At 35.8% G+C, this 16,538-nt stretch overlaps 1 protein-coding gene across 1 annotated transcript in view; it reads left to right on the forward strand.

Moving 5' to 3' along the window:
- Window positions 1-13,511: 13,511 nt before the first annotated feature.
- LOC150096657 (beta-alanyl-dopamine/carcinine hydrolase-like) overlaps window positions 13,512-16,538 on the forward strand; it is a 239,900-nt gene continuing 236,873 nt past the window's right edge. Inside the window, exon 1 of the mRNA XM_090408553.1 lies at window positions 13,512-13,606. Within this exon, the coding sequence (XP_090264679.1) occupies window positions 13,523-13,606 (84 nt within the window). The 5' untranslated portion in view covers window positions 13,512-13,522. The remainder of the gene's footprint in view (window positions 13,607-16,538) is intronic.

A 16,538-nucleotide genomic window follows, 5' to 3' on the forward strand; every position in this document is an offset into this window, starting at 1 on the left:
ACTTCACCCTCATTCTCATGCACCTGTAGTTGTCCATTCAATGTTGTACTGTGCACCATATTACATACACCTGGTTGATATATTTTAGCAAAGTGAACACTTATTAACTGATCAATCTCATTACCTTTTGGTATTAGAGTACCATCTGAATTCAATAAAGTTGTTCTTTCACATTCATTCTTTCATTTGCTTGCGGCATAACGGTAAAATTCTTTTGGATTACTTTTAGCTTGCGTAGCCAATTTCTTTTCATACTCCGATTTAGCTTTCTGCACACACTCGTTACTTTTCTGATCTGAGCTTTATATATTTCACAACTTCTCTCACTCTTATTTCCATGATATTCCTTGCAAAGAATCTTATTTTTATGGATCTCTTGCTTAATAAGATTGCATATTCATTTTACTCTCACTCTAGTTATTCTTGGAAGTTTAGGTATACATTCAGATACCACCTAATTTAAGTATTTTTTCAAAAATTCCCATGCATTCTTGATATCTCTCCATTTCAGTAACCGATACATGACACCAAAGATGGTATTCTCTTATATCATACTGCTTTTTGCCGAATTCTATAAAAATTCACCACACAGTTTTTCAGTTATCGTGATTTATCTCTTTGTTCCTCAATTTATGGAAACTAGTGTATAAAGACAGAAATTTGAGTACTGACTTAAATTTTCAGAGGGCGTGCCAGAGCGAAAACTTTTTTTGAAAATGAAAACTCTGCAGCGTGTGTTCGCGCACGTGATATCAACTTTGGAAAGTTATGTACTTTTAGAAACTTCGATTATTCAATCGGACTAAATATTTTTGTTATTTTTAATTAATATATATTTCAGTTTTTGAGCATTTTGATGAAATGTTTTTAAGAATGACTGTCGTACGTTCTTGAAAACAATATACAAAATGAGAGGTACTTCCTTGCCGTCTTGGATAAGTTGTCATTATTTTAATTTAATTTTATATAAATGTAATGAGTATTTTATATTTAATGTGTGTGTCGATATTGTCTAATTTGTAGATTGGGTGTTACTGTGAGATATTTGAGTATGCAATGCAGTATTTGGATAAATTTATTACGCGTTTTTACTATAAATTCATGGTGTCAATTGAACGTAATCCAGTATACTTATAATTTCAAAATTTGCACATCAAACAGTGTCTTGCCGTTTAGTTATAACAGCGCAACCAAAGAAAATTATAGGTCATCAGTGAAAATGATACGATGCCGTGAATGTGGCATGTATGCGTTGTTGCGAATATTTATGTAGAGAGGCTGAAAAAGAGAAAAGAGTGAGTGTGGACATATAGGAAGTGCGATATACCCAGACGGAGTGATAGCGAGAAAAGAATTCTATTCATCATGAAGTGAGCGATAATGACGTTGTAAAACAGAGTGCAATTAGCAGTAATGTGACGAGCCGGTTTGGCAGCTAACAATTCTGATATTACCACGAAGCGTTTAAATACAGTACGGCGAAGAGGGAAAAAAAAAAAAACGGTACTGAATAACTACAACGATAAATGTTTTGTGCCGAAGTTCAGTACTTTTTTTTTCTTGCGCTATATATATATATATATATATATATATATATATATATATATATATATATATATATATATATATATATATATATATATATATATACACCATAGTTTTAAATATCAGTCGGGAACATGACATCGTAACCTAAACGTCTGTCAAAGGAGATTGCGTAAATGTTCAGAAAGTGTGCGGAGTGATAAGCGAGAAAAAGAGTTCTGTTGATGACGAAGTGGGCGATAATGACGTTGCAAAACAGATTTCAATTATTAGTAATGTGACGAAATCTTACAATCACTAAAAATCAAACCAATTAATTACTACATAAGACAGTATAAACAAAAATGGCTAGAACATTTAAATCGAATGGACAACAGCAGACTACCAAAAATATTATACAGATACAAAATAAGTGGAAAAAGAAGAATCGGAAGACCAAGAAAGAGATGGCATGAGACCGGAACAGGCCACATGGCCTATATTCCATGATAGGAAGAAGAAGAAGAGTAATGTGACGAGCGGGTTTGGCAGCGAACGAGCGTGTGTGACTGGCGATGAAATAGAGAGAGTGTATATCAGTAAAAAAATGGCGCAAGATTTGAAAGCTGAGTTGATGAAGACAGGGCCACTGGAGATTTTGCGGAGCCTTAGGACAAAATTATTAGTGGGGTCCAAAAATATTTGCAAAAAAATTTTTTTTATCGAAAAATCATATAATTTTATTAAACGTAATCTACAAACTAATTCCTATTGCTTTTATCAGAAATAAGTAATAATTCTATTATTAATTCTATCATGGAATAAAATAATTCTATTATCAAATTTTTTTTATAAATTCGAAAGTGCGGGACCCCTCTGAGCGCAGGGATTCGTCTGAGGCCCATAAAAACGACGTCCGAGCCGGACCTGGATGAAGATAAGGCAGATGTGGAATGAAATGAAGAGAATCATATGGAAGAGTGAAGAAGATGAAAACGAATGTTGTCGGTATGAAAAATAGGGACAAATGACTTGATTGGGAACAAGGGGAATGTAAGATTGGCTATCAGGAAATTATTGAGAAGAATAAAAGATAACAGCATGATAGGAAAGGTAGTCAGTGTGTTGCCCAGGTATGACTGATGAAATAAGATGGAGAGCGAAGACTGTGAATGATATGTTAGCATAAATATGTGAGGAGAAAGGAGTGTAGTTTGTTAATTTGTGGAATGAGTTTGAAGGACGAATTGAACTGTATAAGAGTGATGGACAGCATTTGAATGGTTTTGGTGTGAGTCATTTGGAGAGACTGCTGCTGAAAGGGAAAGTAATAAGTACAGAGAATGAATCTGATCAAGTAAAAAGTGCAGGAGAGAGAGTAAGGAAGGGGAGATTTGAAGTGATGCTTATGAGTGAAGAAGTGGGTAGTATGAGTGCAGAGAATGGGAGAACAAGTGTTCAAAACAAATTGGAAGACTTGGGGTGGACAGGGAAACACAGTGTGAAAAGATTGATGCTCCAAGAGGATGTGAATGTGTGTGTGTGTTGACAAGAAGGGAATGGAGTGTAGGGAAACAGTTGTATTTGAAGAAGGTTTTGGTATGAGTAAGGAGAAAAAGAAATGGCTCAAGGAAGGTATGGAGAAGTCACATCTAATAAGTGGTATTAGTGAAACTTGTTATAGATCTAGGAAGGAGCTGTTAAGTTTGTATACAGATGCTAGAAGTATCAGAAACAAGGGAAATGAATTAGTTGTGTTGATTGATTGAGTTTGTTCACCCAAAAAATTTTTAGATTAAATGAGACATGTTTGGTGAGGATGACATACTGACAGGAATAGAGATTATTATTATTATCATTATCATTAAAAGACTTCCATGGAGTCAAGAGACTCATTGTGGGAGGTCCCACTTTTACATGCACTGCTCATCATACCTCGACTTAAATGAATTCACTGTCCCTGCACTCACCACACACTCAGGCAATCCATTCCAATCACCCACCACTCTCCATGCAAAAAATCTACTCCTCACCCCCTTGCTCACATTCACCTTATGCAGCTTCCAGGGATGGCCTCTCATTTTCCTCCTATCTCCAGATATTCTATGAAAAATTTCATCCACATTATTCTGGTAATTACCCCCTTACCAACTCATACATCTTTATCATGTCTCCCCTCTTCCTTCTATCCACTAGGCTTGGTACTTTGCATTCTCTCAATCTGTACTCATATTCCACATTCCAAGACCAGAAACCAACTTAGTCAATCATGTCTGGATCCTCTCCATCATCTCGTCATCTCTTTGAAAACCTAGTGACCAAATCTTTGCACAATAATTCTGTGCAGCCTGATCATTCCCATAATCCCTTCTGTTATTCTCACAGTTTTAGCAAAATGTCCACAAAATTTCAGGTCCCTATCCACCATCACCCCTAGATCTTTCATCTTCTCTACCACCTCTAAAATATTCCCACAAATCCTATACTCTGCATCTCATCTTTCCTTCCTAAATTTTAAAATCTTATAACTTCAATATTGAACTGATATTCCCACACAGTCGGCCATTCAGACAGTATATTTAGGTCTTCTTGCAAAGCTACAATATCAGCTCTACTTCTCATAACTCTCCCCAACTTTGCATCATCTGCAAACAACTGTATATCACCAATGTCATTTATATATAAATTAAACAACACTGGGCCCCAAAACAGACTTCTCGAGCATGCCACTAGTGACTTTCCTCTTCTGGGATATCACTTCCCCATATCCAACCTATTGATACCTATTAGATCAATCTCCAAGTCAGTGCACTAATCTGATATCCAACCACATCTGTTTCAATTTAACTGCTAGTTAGTCATGTGGCAGGCTATCAAAAAGTCTTTGCAAAATCTAAATATACAACTGTATATGCATCTCACTTATCCATTGTATTCGTCACCTTGTTACAATAAGTAACAGATTGCTAAAACATGATCTTCCTTTAGCAAACCCATGCTGTCCATTAAAGGGAATTATACTGCTGTCCATCCGTTCTGAATCCTTGTCCTCACTAGCTTCTCCAACACTTTGACCACAACTCCAGATAAGTAGATTGGCTTATAATCCAAAGCTTTTTTTAGTCTTTTTCACTTCCTTTATGTAGAGGAACAATTTTGCCATCTTTGCTTTCTTTTTGGACTTGGGCTAATCTTAGACTCATGTTGAAAATGTATGTTAAAGGTGCTATTAACTCCCTGGAACATTTCCTCAAGACATGTGGTGATATACCATTAAGTCCCATGGTGTTATTGCCATAGTTTATTCAATTCCTCATATACCTCCTGCTCACTCACAATCATTGTTCCTCCCCATTCCCAATGCTCTTGAGTTCTGCATTATATTCCATCCTTGTGATTGTAACATACTTTAATGAACTGCTCATTAAACACCTCTAGTATATCCTCTTTAGTGTTTATCATCCTCCCATAATCATTTTTCCTTTTACTGGCCACATATTGAAAAACCTACATAGGATTTCTTTTAGCATCATTTGATAACTTCTGCTCATACTGCACTTTTGCTATCCTTACTAAGCAATTTACCTTCCTTGCTTGCCCTTTGTACTTCTCATGTAATGATTATCTCCACTCATCTTGTGCCACCTCCACAATGCCTTTTTCTTCCAGATTGTACAATCCGCCTCTTCAGTCATCCATTTTACCTTATTTAATCTCCTGATCTTTGGAATACACTCAGTCATTCCCTCTGCCAGATAATTCCTGAGTAGAAACCAAACGGCATTGATTTCCTTACCATGCAATTCCTCATTTCATGATATCGCTGCAAGCCACCTCCTGAGCTTGCCATAATCACCTTCCCTACAGTTCCACATATAATCCTTTTCTCACAAAAGGATTATATGTGGTTGGTTGGCCTGATATGGTTGGCCACCACCCAAGTGATCACTTCATGTTCCAGGGAGTTAACTTCCAGGGAGTTTAACACTTTCACTCACTGGAGGAAGATGTCACTTTATTTACAACAATATCTTCTGATGAGATAATCAAATCCAAGATCCCCAATCCATCTGTGGCATCTGTTATGTACTGCTTGAGTTAGTTATCCTTTAAAAACTCAAGAAATTCATTCTCTTTGCTTCCAGATGCTATCTCTTCATTCTAGCCTTCTTCTTCTTTCACTACGTGTTATTCCTGCTTCCTATGCAGGGTCCATGTGTTACTTAGATGCGACTACTTGTTAGTACCACTCCCAACTGACCTCTAGTCTGCCGCTGGGAGGGGATATATTTTTGGCTGTAGAAGCGTATGTTCACGGTTTGCCTACTTGCAGGATGGAAAAAACCCTACTGTCTGTGCCTAAGACTGGCTAACTTGGCTATGCCTGAGGAAGATCCTAAAGTTCCTCACGTCTTCGACAGGAATTGAACCTGGGGACACTCCTTCCCCAGGCATATGGTTGCGAAGCGCAAAGCCACTAGGCTAACCGCACGGACCTCTTCATTCTAGTCTATATTACCATAGTTGAAATTGCCCATAACGATCACCCTTTTCTTAGCCAGGTTAATTTCTCTAAACATTTCCTTCTCACTGCCTTCCACATTACCAGGTCTATAGCAACAACCTACTAAACATTTCATCCTGTCCACCTCCACTTCACACCATACTGCTTCAAAACCATTCTCAGTATTTGCTCCTTTCATTGCCACACTAGATGGCCCTAACTACTCTGCCATCATCAATAACACTCCGTCTCCCTTTTTTTGTGTGTCTTCATGAAAGATTACATATTCCTCCATCTATTCCTCAACCATGTCTCACTTATACCAACAATTTTTAGGCAAATGAACTCTGTCAACACTAGAATTTCATTCCCCCTTTTTCAAATACTTTTAGCATTTGTAAACATACACATTAGCTCATTTCTGTTTCTGTAATAAGTCCCACTAACCTCAATTCTTGGATATGATTCCTCCTCTTGTCTATCACTGATATTACACCTCTCTCTAGATTTAAATGTCACCCCCCCACATCCCTGATTATCTTAATACTTTCTTGTACACTCACACATCTACTCCTGAAGCTGTCATCTATACTTTTTTATGTGGTGTCCACCCCTGACCTCATCATTTCCCTGTCTGCTCTGTGTTCCTTTTCACTCATTTCTTCACTCATACCAATCACTTCTCTGTTCACAAACTTGCTTGCCTTGCCTTACTTCCTACGCTTGTATAACACTTCTTCCTCCCTCAGGTCTTAAATTCACTTCATCATTCTCTCTTTTAGCAACAGTTTCTCCAACTGACTCACAAGAAAACCATTTAAATGTAGACCATCTCTTTTATATAGCTCTATCTGCCCCTCAACCTCATCCCACACATTCACAAAATTAACTCCTTTCTCTTCACACAACTCTGTTAGCATACCATTCATAATTTTCGCTCGCCTTCTCAACTTATCATTATCATACCTGGGCAACATGCTGACTACCTTACCTATCACACTGTTATCTTTCACTCCCTTTAACAGTCTCATGACATGCCTTCTTACATTCTTGTTACCAGTCAAATCATTCGTACCAACTACCATTAGCAACTCTTTTGCTTGTGTACTCCTCTTATCCAGTGCTTCAACCACCCTGCTCATTCTACCTTCCAGAAAACAGACCTTGTGCATCTTTGCACTCACCACACCTCTTTTCATTGAATCTCTGTACATTGCCACTCTCAAATCATTTGATATTTCTTTTCAATCTTTTGTTTCATTCTTCCTCACACTCCCATTCAAATGTGTAATTCTTTCATTCTTCATATGTTTAATCTCTCGCCTCATCTTTACCAACTTCGCTTTTATACGTTCAATTAGGTGGCATTTACACAAATCACATTTTCGCTACCATTCATATCTGCTGTCTTACTGCCACTAACTCGCAGCCATCTAAGCATGCTGTCTTGCCAATCAAAATCACTAACTAATTGCCACTTGCACCCACTGTCTTACTGTTACCCTCCCCAAGCATATATACTACATTCTCGGCATTTCACCATTTTTGAAAAATCCATGCCACTTGCATTTGTCTTGCATGCTATCTTATGTTTCTCCAAAATTTTACTCATGCTAGAGATGGAAGGTATGATGTATTTCATGAAGATAGAAAGAGTAAAAAGAGAAGTGGAATGCTATTAATAGAAAAGGAGTTATGCCAATGCAAGGGGGAAAATAGTGGCAGTGATATTGAGGCAGTATGGTGTGAGATAGAGGTGAATAGAATGAAGTACTTAGTTGGATGTTGTGATAGACCTGGTAATGTGAGGAGTGACCGTGAAATGTATAAGCAAATCAGCCAAGGAAATAGAAAAATGGTTGATTGTTATGAGTGATTTTAATTATGGTAATATAGATTGGGATGACAAGATAGCAACCGGAAATAAAGAAAATGAGTTTCTTGATTGTTTGAGGGCAACTGCCTCAGGCAGTATGTAACAGAGGACACACAAGGATTGAGGGTCTTACATCCTCTGATGAGATGATTTGATCATTTCATCAGAGGATGTAATTATAAATGAGGTGTCGAATCACCTGCCAATTGGTGATAACGACCATGAAGTGATTATCTGGGTGGTCACCAGCTACATGAGGACTTGTGTGACAAAAGGGTATATGTGGAACTGCAAGGCTGGTGATTATGAGAAGCTCAGGAGATAGAATGCAGTTGTAGGATCATGAAATGAGGAGTTGGGTGGAAAGGAGACCAATGCTACTTGGGTGAAATTCAAGAACTATCTGGTATAAGCAGTGTCTAATGTATTCCAAGGGTCAGAATGTTAAATAAGGTATGCTTGAAATAGATGAATAATGAGATTAAGCATACAACACAGGGAAAGAAGGCATTATGGAGGCAACATAAGATGATTTGTAATAATTAGGTCCATGATGATTGCAGAGAATAGGCAAGAAGGGTGAATCGATTAGAGTAGCAAAAATGCAGTATGAGCAGCAGTTAGCTAATGAGAAATCCTAGGGAGTTCTTTTGATTTGTAGCCAGCATATTAAAAAAAAAAATGATTATGATAGGATGACATTAAATGGAGAAAATGGTGTGAGAATAACTGCTGCAGATGATATATTGAGATTTTAATGAGCAGTTCATAAAGGTATTTTGTCCTTATGAATGTTACATCATGGAGAGTTTGAGAGCAGTAGATGATGATATGGAGAGACTGAGCAAGAGGTATATGGGAAATTGAGGAAACTCGATGTTAATAAGGCCATGGGACTTGATGATATATCATCACATATTTTGAAGGAATGTGCCAGGGAGGTGACTTCTACCTTGATATGTTTGTGCAGGAGTGAAGCATAATATTCTGTATTAACAGTGGTATTCCTTTCCTTGAAGTCAATCAAGAGATTTCCCTGGCAGTCCCAAAAGATTGTTGCCATGATCTTCTTGGTGGACTGAATGACCTTGGCTTTTCTTGACAGTGCTTTACCTGGTTTGCACCACTCCATGGATTCCCTTTTGGAAAGAGGATCATAATAAAAGACCATGATTTCATCCTTGGTGACAATGAATTCCAGCCCTTCTCTCTGATTCCCTTTTCAAGGCTCTAAAAACTTACAGGAACAGGTCACACAATGCTCCTTCTGAATTGAAGACCGAAGTCGGGTCACCCACCTTGCATTGACCTTTGTCATGTGAAGCTTCTCGTAAATGATGCAAAAGACTGCTGTTATAGAGAGATCCCCAACCATGCTGAGATTTCTTTGAGCTTCAGCCATCTGTCATTGAGCAGTTCCTCCTCAACAAGAAAGAGATTTTCCTCAATCATCACTTCCACAGGCTGATCATCACAAGGATCATCTTCGATGCTTTCTCTTCTTAGGCAAAACTGTTTAGCTCATTCCTTCATAGTGGAATATGAAGGACACCTTTCCCCATAAACACTTCCAATCACTATTTGATAGCACTTGGAGAAAGTTTGGTGAAAAACTTTACCACAGCTCAGTACTCAATTTTTAACATTGCAGCCACTTAGCATGCCACGTGTTAGTCAAAGGAGTGCCTCCAACTTAATGGCATGGGTAGAGAGTTAAGATTAGTACACTACCCCTCTCCCCATAGAGTGCTATCTGTCATGCATGCTGTTCTAAAATTGGCAGGAATTTTGTATGTCAGGCTAGAAACTTTTGGAACCTACATTGTAGTCTCATTTTGCTCTCAGGTCTACTGTAGTTCCCTGTTCCAGGTTTATCTACCAGATACCTTCTTATTCAAGATTCCTATATTTTATAGCCTGTAAATTGAGATTACAACATTTTAATGTCTAGATCAAGTTCCCAATATGTTCTTTGCCTCTGAAATCCAGGTCCTGAACCAGATAACCCTAATCCATGTCCCTTCTCCCTTCAAGTGCTCAAGCCTCCTAATGGACTCATGCATCCTGATGTTGTTGACTGAAATTATCTGTTCCCAGGCTGCTTTGTGTGGATAGCGTGAAAAAAGTGGAACAGGAGATTCTTTCATTTCATTATGAGACTAGCTAAATCATCTCCAGTTGAAAAAGGTTATTTCTCTTCCTAGAAGAGAAGTAACCTTTTTCTATTCCTTGTTCCTCTGGGCTTATATGTTAAGATCTTTTTTGGTAATCTTTCTCTCTGCATTCTTGCTATATGGTCTAACCAGTTTTTCCTATATTTAATCATTGAGTCTGTTATGGAATTAATTTTAAGATTTTTAATTATTTCACTATTTCTTTTTTTATCTAATAGGGTTAGTTTTTCTGTTTTTCTAAGGCATTTCATTTCTGCTCCTGAATTCTCTGTATATCTCTTTCTCCGACGGTCCATATCTCACTTCCATCACCTTACCTCAGTCCTGGAGATATTTTCAGGTGCAAACTTTGTTTGCTTACACTTGGATAAAGGATTAAACGAAATTTATTATAGTCTAACCAAGTACAAAATAAACTTCCATCATGTTTTTCTAAATCCAGAGTGATTCAATAATAAGGTGGTACACCTGTTGGCAGCTCGTATAGGTAAATATGACCTTTCCTATTGCTTCTGCCTTATCTAATAGTATCTCCATGTTTGGGTCTGCCTCCCACTGACGAGACCTCAATAAAGGTCGAAACCGGTCTGGGTAGTGGCCCTTCCCTTAATGCATAGCAGTATACGTGTCTGCAAGGAGATGTGCTTTGCATTATGGGAGATACTGAGACAAGGGGTGATGAGAGCTTGGTCCACCTTTGCTGTGAGTTGCCTAGTGTTGTACCACCTTACCTCAGTCCTGAAGATATTTTCAGGTATGAACTTTGTTTGTTTACACTTGGATCAAGGATTAAACTAAATTTATTATAGTCTAACCAAGTGCAAAATAAACTTCCATATAATAGTGTAGGTTTGTTATTGTTTTATAGACTCTAAGTCTTGTGTGTTTCTGTACGTAGTTAGGTTTAAAGGTTCTGTTAATTACTCCAGTGATTTTTATAAAGTTTATCATCTTAAACTATCTTATGTAAGATAATTTACAGCCTAAATATTTAAAATTATTAACTTGTTCAATGAGTGGTTTCTTTGCATGGAGGGTGGTTGAACCATGGAATGCATTGCCTGATGGAGTGGTGAGAGAGAACAGTCAATGCATTTAATTAGTGGTGTGATAGACTTTGTGTTTCCTAGGAGGGACACCCCTAGGAAACCTCCCTTAACGAGTCTTGATAGACTTGTGTTTCTTAGAAAGAACCTCCCATGATGAGTCTTTTGACTCCATGGAGGCCTGAATAATAATAATAATAATTTTATTATTCATTACTATTTTACTTGTGACAGGGTTATTTCCATGAAAAGCCGTGACTTTAGTTTTCTCTGTTCACATTATTGTTGTATAATATTATTAAAGTTATAGATTGCTTTCTGCAGTTCGTCTTCGATCTTTCCAAAGATGATCTGATCATTAGCAAAGAGTAGTGTATCTGTTTTTGTATATTGATTAATTTGGAAGCCACATGTATTTACTTTTCTTAATTTTTTGATAATATTGCATATATATGTTAAATAATATGGGTGATAAAGAACAGTCTTGACAGACTCCTCTATTTATTGGTTTTCCTAGTAGATATGGTATCATTTTGCTTTATTGCTATTTAATTATTATGGTATATGTTCAATAGAGCATTGTATAGTTGGTTTGGAATGTGATATCCCTTTAGAGTTTCCCATAGTTTATTTCTCAAAATTTTGTCAAATGCTTTTATATAATCGATAAAAGCTATGTGTGTTTCAATATTGTATTCTCTATGTTTTTTATTTTTAAAATAAAAGCTGAGTCTATACACAATCTTCCTTTATGAAATCTGTTCTGTTCTTCCCCCAGCTGTGATTCTGTATAGGATATGAATTTGTTTGTTAACATCTTTGCATAGATTTTATAATCTATATTGAGGAGGCTGATGCCACGATAGTTATTGCAATCTGTTTTTTGTCCTTTGTAAATTTTATTAGTTTTAAATGGGTATTAATCCTAGGACATTCACCGATATGACATTGACGGTGCTGTACTGCAGGAAATGGATGAGAGTCGACCTTTGGGAGCGATGGTTGACAGTAAACTGATGTTTAGAGGGCATATTGCAAGTGTTGCAAAGACTGCTTGTCATAGTGCCACTATGATAATAGGTACTCTAATATGTAGGGATAAAGAAGTGGTTGTGCCACTGTATAAAGCACTGGTCAGACCACACTTGGACTATTGTGCTCAGATTTGGTCACCTGATTTTCAGTGTGATGTGGAAAGATTGGAGAGGGTCCAGAGAAGAGTGACTAAGATAATATGCAAACTTTGGAATGCTGGCTATGGAGAGATGTTTAAGAAATGTGGATTGCAGAGTTTGGTGGATAGGAGGAAAAGTGGTGATATGATGGAGACGTTTATGTTAATGAGAGGATTTTATCTGATTAATCTAGAAGGCATTATACAAAGAGTAAAAGACAAGAGGGGAAGTTATGTAAGAGTGTGGTGAAGAGGGGTGTGAGGAGTAAATATTTTACATGGAGAATTGTCAGTGAACTATACAATGCTCTATTGAACATATGTTATTAATGCAAGGAATGTTAAGGATTTAAAAATTCAGTATGATAATTGTCAGTTGAATGAACCCCCCACGATGAGTCTGCCAACTCCATGTAGGGTATAATAATAATAATAATAATAATAATAATAATATGCAGAATGCCATTAACAAATTCAGAATTCTACACTTATTTTTATTTCAGCATTTCAACAACAGGAATTGCTATTATTTATTTATTTATTTATTGTATTTTTTGATGTTCTATGCCTTTCTATTTCTTAATGTAAAAAAAAAAAAGCTAAGAAGCATACCATGATGGGGTAGTCACTTGGCAACCATGATACTTTAATAACACTTGCAAGGTGCTAGCAAACAAAAATGGTTATAATGTAAGGAAATGGTTGCTGCAAGCATGAGGAATGCTTGAACCTTAATATCACTTAAAGGCAAAAGTAAAATTTCATTTTTATATATATATATATATATGTAGACACTGCTCACTTAAATGGAATGGTAAAGTAGAAATTAGCAAAACAAGTATATTTGATGCTGGGAAAACACCCATAGGAAGACCAAGATATATGTTGATTGGTGTAGTTAATAGTACCCTAGAAGACTAAAATGTAGAACTGAAAGTGTTGGAAAACTGACAAGTAACAGATTTATTTGGAAGATTACTGTGATAGGAAGCTAAATATAAATGTAAATTTGATTTTGTGTACTATCATAGTATCCTATTTTCTATGAGGATACATAGCAGGAATTGATTGGTGATAGAGCAGTCAGTTATAAGATATACAGTTTATTTTCATTAGAGTAATCCCTGTTTATAAGTGCATCTAAAATTACTTGAATGTGATTAGTAGTATGCTGACATTTTTAATTTGTGTTCCAGGAGCATCAAGGTTCATTCTTTTCATGTAATGACAATGTCAAGCTCGATAAGAAAATGTTGTTTACCATCACTGTATTTTCGTGGAAGCCATTATGAATTTGGATTCCAAATGGTGAGGCAATTTTGTGATGCTTTTCTAATAATGAAGATACACATTCAACATTGTTATTATTATTATGTGACACCTCCTTGGAGGTGTCACGTGCTTACTTTTCATACTACACACACAACTACCATCAACACCATCTGTCACCATTAACATATAGTAATCTCCCATTAATCCAACAACATTGGGAGACAATTTGCTGTTCTAATAATTTGAAGGGTCAGATAATTAAAGTACATTTGCATGGTGCTGTACTAATTCAATTGTTATTCAAGTGTCAGTTGACATGCAAGGATTGTTTTGAAGGTTGGATAAATGGTAGATAACTGTAATTTCTTCTCTAGCTTTGTACCATGGAATTATTCCAACTTAAAAAAAATTATAATTAGTTGGAGGAAATGGTTATTCTTTAATGATCATCTAGCTGTTTTAAATAATGGTTTTACTTCCAAGTTCAGTGTATTACACAATGTTCAGTTGTAATTTTCTGATTTTTAAAGTTTTTTTTAAGTGTGAATCCCACCCACAAAAGTTGATAAACCTATAACATGTTAGTACTATGTATGCTAAGAATTAGATAATCTGGAAATCTTGAGTTTCTAGAGAAACTCAACATGGAGCTTGTTGAAGTCACTTCAGTCCTATGGTAATGATGATAGTGGTTTCACACTGGGTAATGAAGATAGTGGTTTCACACTGGGTAATGAAGTTTGCCTATTACAAAAGAAATTCAAAGATCAATGTTCACGTTGTGATTTGAACCCAGTCTGTTGTCAGAGAATGGATACACTATTCATTTGACCAACCACCTGCCATGTATGTAATGGAACTTCACAAGTTCACTCATAATTTGGGATTAATAGTTGTTGCTATTATATACAATTAAATTATAAATTAGCTAGTTTCATACTTTCAGGAATAATTTTCTATTGCACAGCTCTTTCACTGTCAAAGTGAACAATCATGCTCTTGATATTTGATTAGCTCTGCCTGTGTTTCTTTGGGTGTGATGATCATAGATTTTTTTCTTGATGAATATAGTGTTCAAAGGTCTCTGAAGCAGTTTACTGTTTTTAAAATTAATGCGATACATTTTTCTCTTCATACCACCAGGCCCTGCTTGAGGTAGGGGCAGAATGGGCGAATGCCACAGGTGGAAAAGTAAAAGGGTGGAAAACTTACAAAGAGTTTATCTTACAATTCGATGAGTCTTGATAGACTGGTGTTTCTAGAAAGGACCTCCCATTATGAGTCTTTTGACTCCATGGAGGCCTCAATAATAATGATAATAATAATAATAATTATACTGGAGGCAGAAAAAAATAAAAAAATAAAAAAAAAATAATTAAATTGGATATATCATATATTTAAAAAATATTAAATTTATATATACATATTTATAAAAATAATTATATTTTATTCTAATTATATGAGCTCCAAATAATTATTTTTATTTTGATAATCCCCGGGACAAAAACATTTAGATCCAATTTCATTGAAAAAATTTGATTCTCTTATAAATAGAATATTTTTATTTAAGAAACAAAATTAATCAGAAAATTTTGTTTAGTAATTTAATATTTTAAATATTAAATTACTAAATAAAAATTTGATATATTAATAAATAATATAAATATGAAACCGAAGGGCAGGAAAAAAATCTTGCACACACTCAAAAATTTGCTTGGGCTGGCGCTGCATACCACTCATTTCAAAAAACCTAAACATAAACAAATAAGCAGTTAAATTGCTTTTAAATGTAAACACTGCAAGCTGTAATGGTAATATTTAAGAGACTAACTATGAATGAAGCTATGTAACAAAATGCTTTCATGCGGAAGTTGTATCTTCAGTTATATATGCCTTTTGTATTCTGGGAACTTATGGGACACTTTGTAGGTTGGTTTTCATGCTTGTTATTTCTTCTCTTACATTGTGAAGTTCTCTATCTCCTTTTCCATTTTTACTTTCAAGAATTTGACTATTGCTTTTCAATTGAAATAAATTATACTTGACAAAAAATTATATTCTTATTTTCATTTATTTATTTTTTTCTCAAGCATGGCACAACAAAATTTTGCCCATGAAGTATCTTAAAGATGTTGCTAATTGTATGTAGTGAGCAGGTGGCTGCCACTTTGTTGCCTTGGTATCCCATAATGCTTCTCAGGTGTATGTAATGCCAAACATTATGGAAGCATTACTCACTCAGACCAGTTTCAACTTTTATTGTGGAAAAGATAATAGAAAGCTCAAAAAATGTTTAAATGATTTAAAAAAATTACTCTAAACCTTGGTCCTTCCAGAATACTAAGTGCAGGGTCTCCTGGGCAATTCTATGCCACATGTTAGCTTTGCTCAGCAGTAGGCAACAATGCTGCCATCCAAACCTTGATTCTAGCTATCAGTGACCAGGTGGAATCTATTTTAAGAGTAGAGTAAGCTCCCTCATCAGTGTGAATTAGACTTGTGCTGATGCTTTGAATTAATTGAATAACAGAAACCATACAGAAGTAGCAGAATGGTGTTTTTATTTATTTTATTATTTTTTATGTAACCTACCCCATGCATGAAAGTTTGTAAACCTGTAAATGAGGTTTACTTAAAAACTGTATCATGGGTGGACAAACATTTTGTAAAAAAAATTAAAAACATTATTTTTTTAACATAATTTGGGTATATTATTATATGGGTATCTCCATGGATTCCAGACTCATTGCTGGAGATCCACACTAATCATTATTCACATGATACATATCATCTCCTGATACTTATTCACTATTGGGGCACTCACAACTACCTGCTGGCAACCATTACACTCATTCACCACTCTCTAAGCTACAAATCTAGTCCGTACACCTTTACTAACTACACTCTTACACAACTTCCAGGGGTGACCCTTGTTCTCTCGCTTCTCCTTATATATCAAAAAATTTCT

The sequence above is a fragment of the Typopeltis vanoorti genome, chromosome 18, assembly GCF_054136105.1.
Source record: "Typopeltis vanoorti isolate ZY-2024b chromosome 18, IOZ_Tvanoo_1.0, whole genome shotgun sequence".
Lineage (NCBI taxonomy): Eukaryota > Metazoa > Arthropoda > Arachnida > Uropygi > Thelyphonidae > Typopeltis > Typopeltis vanoorti.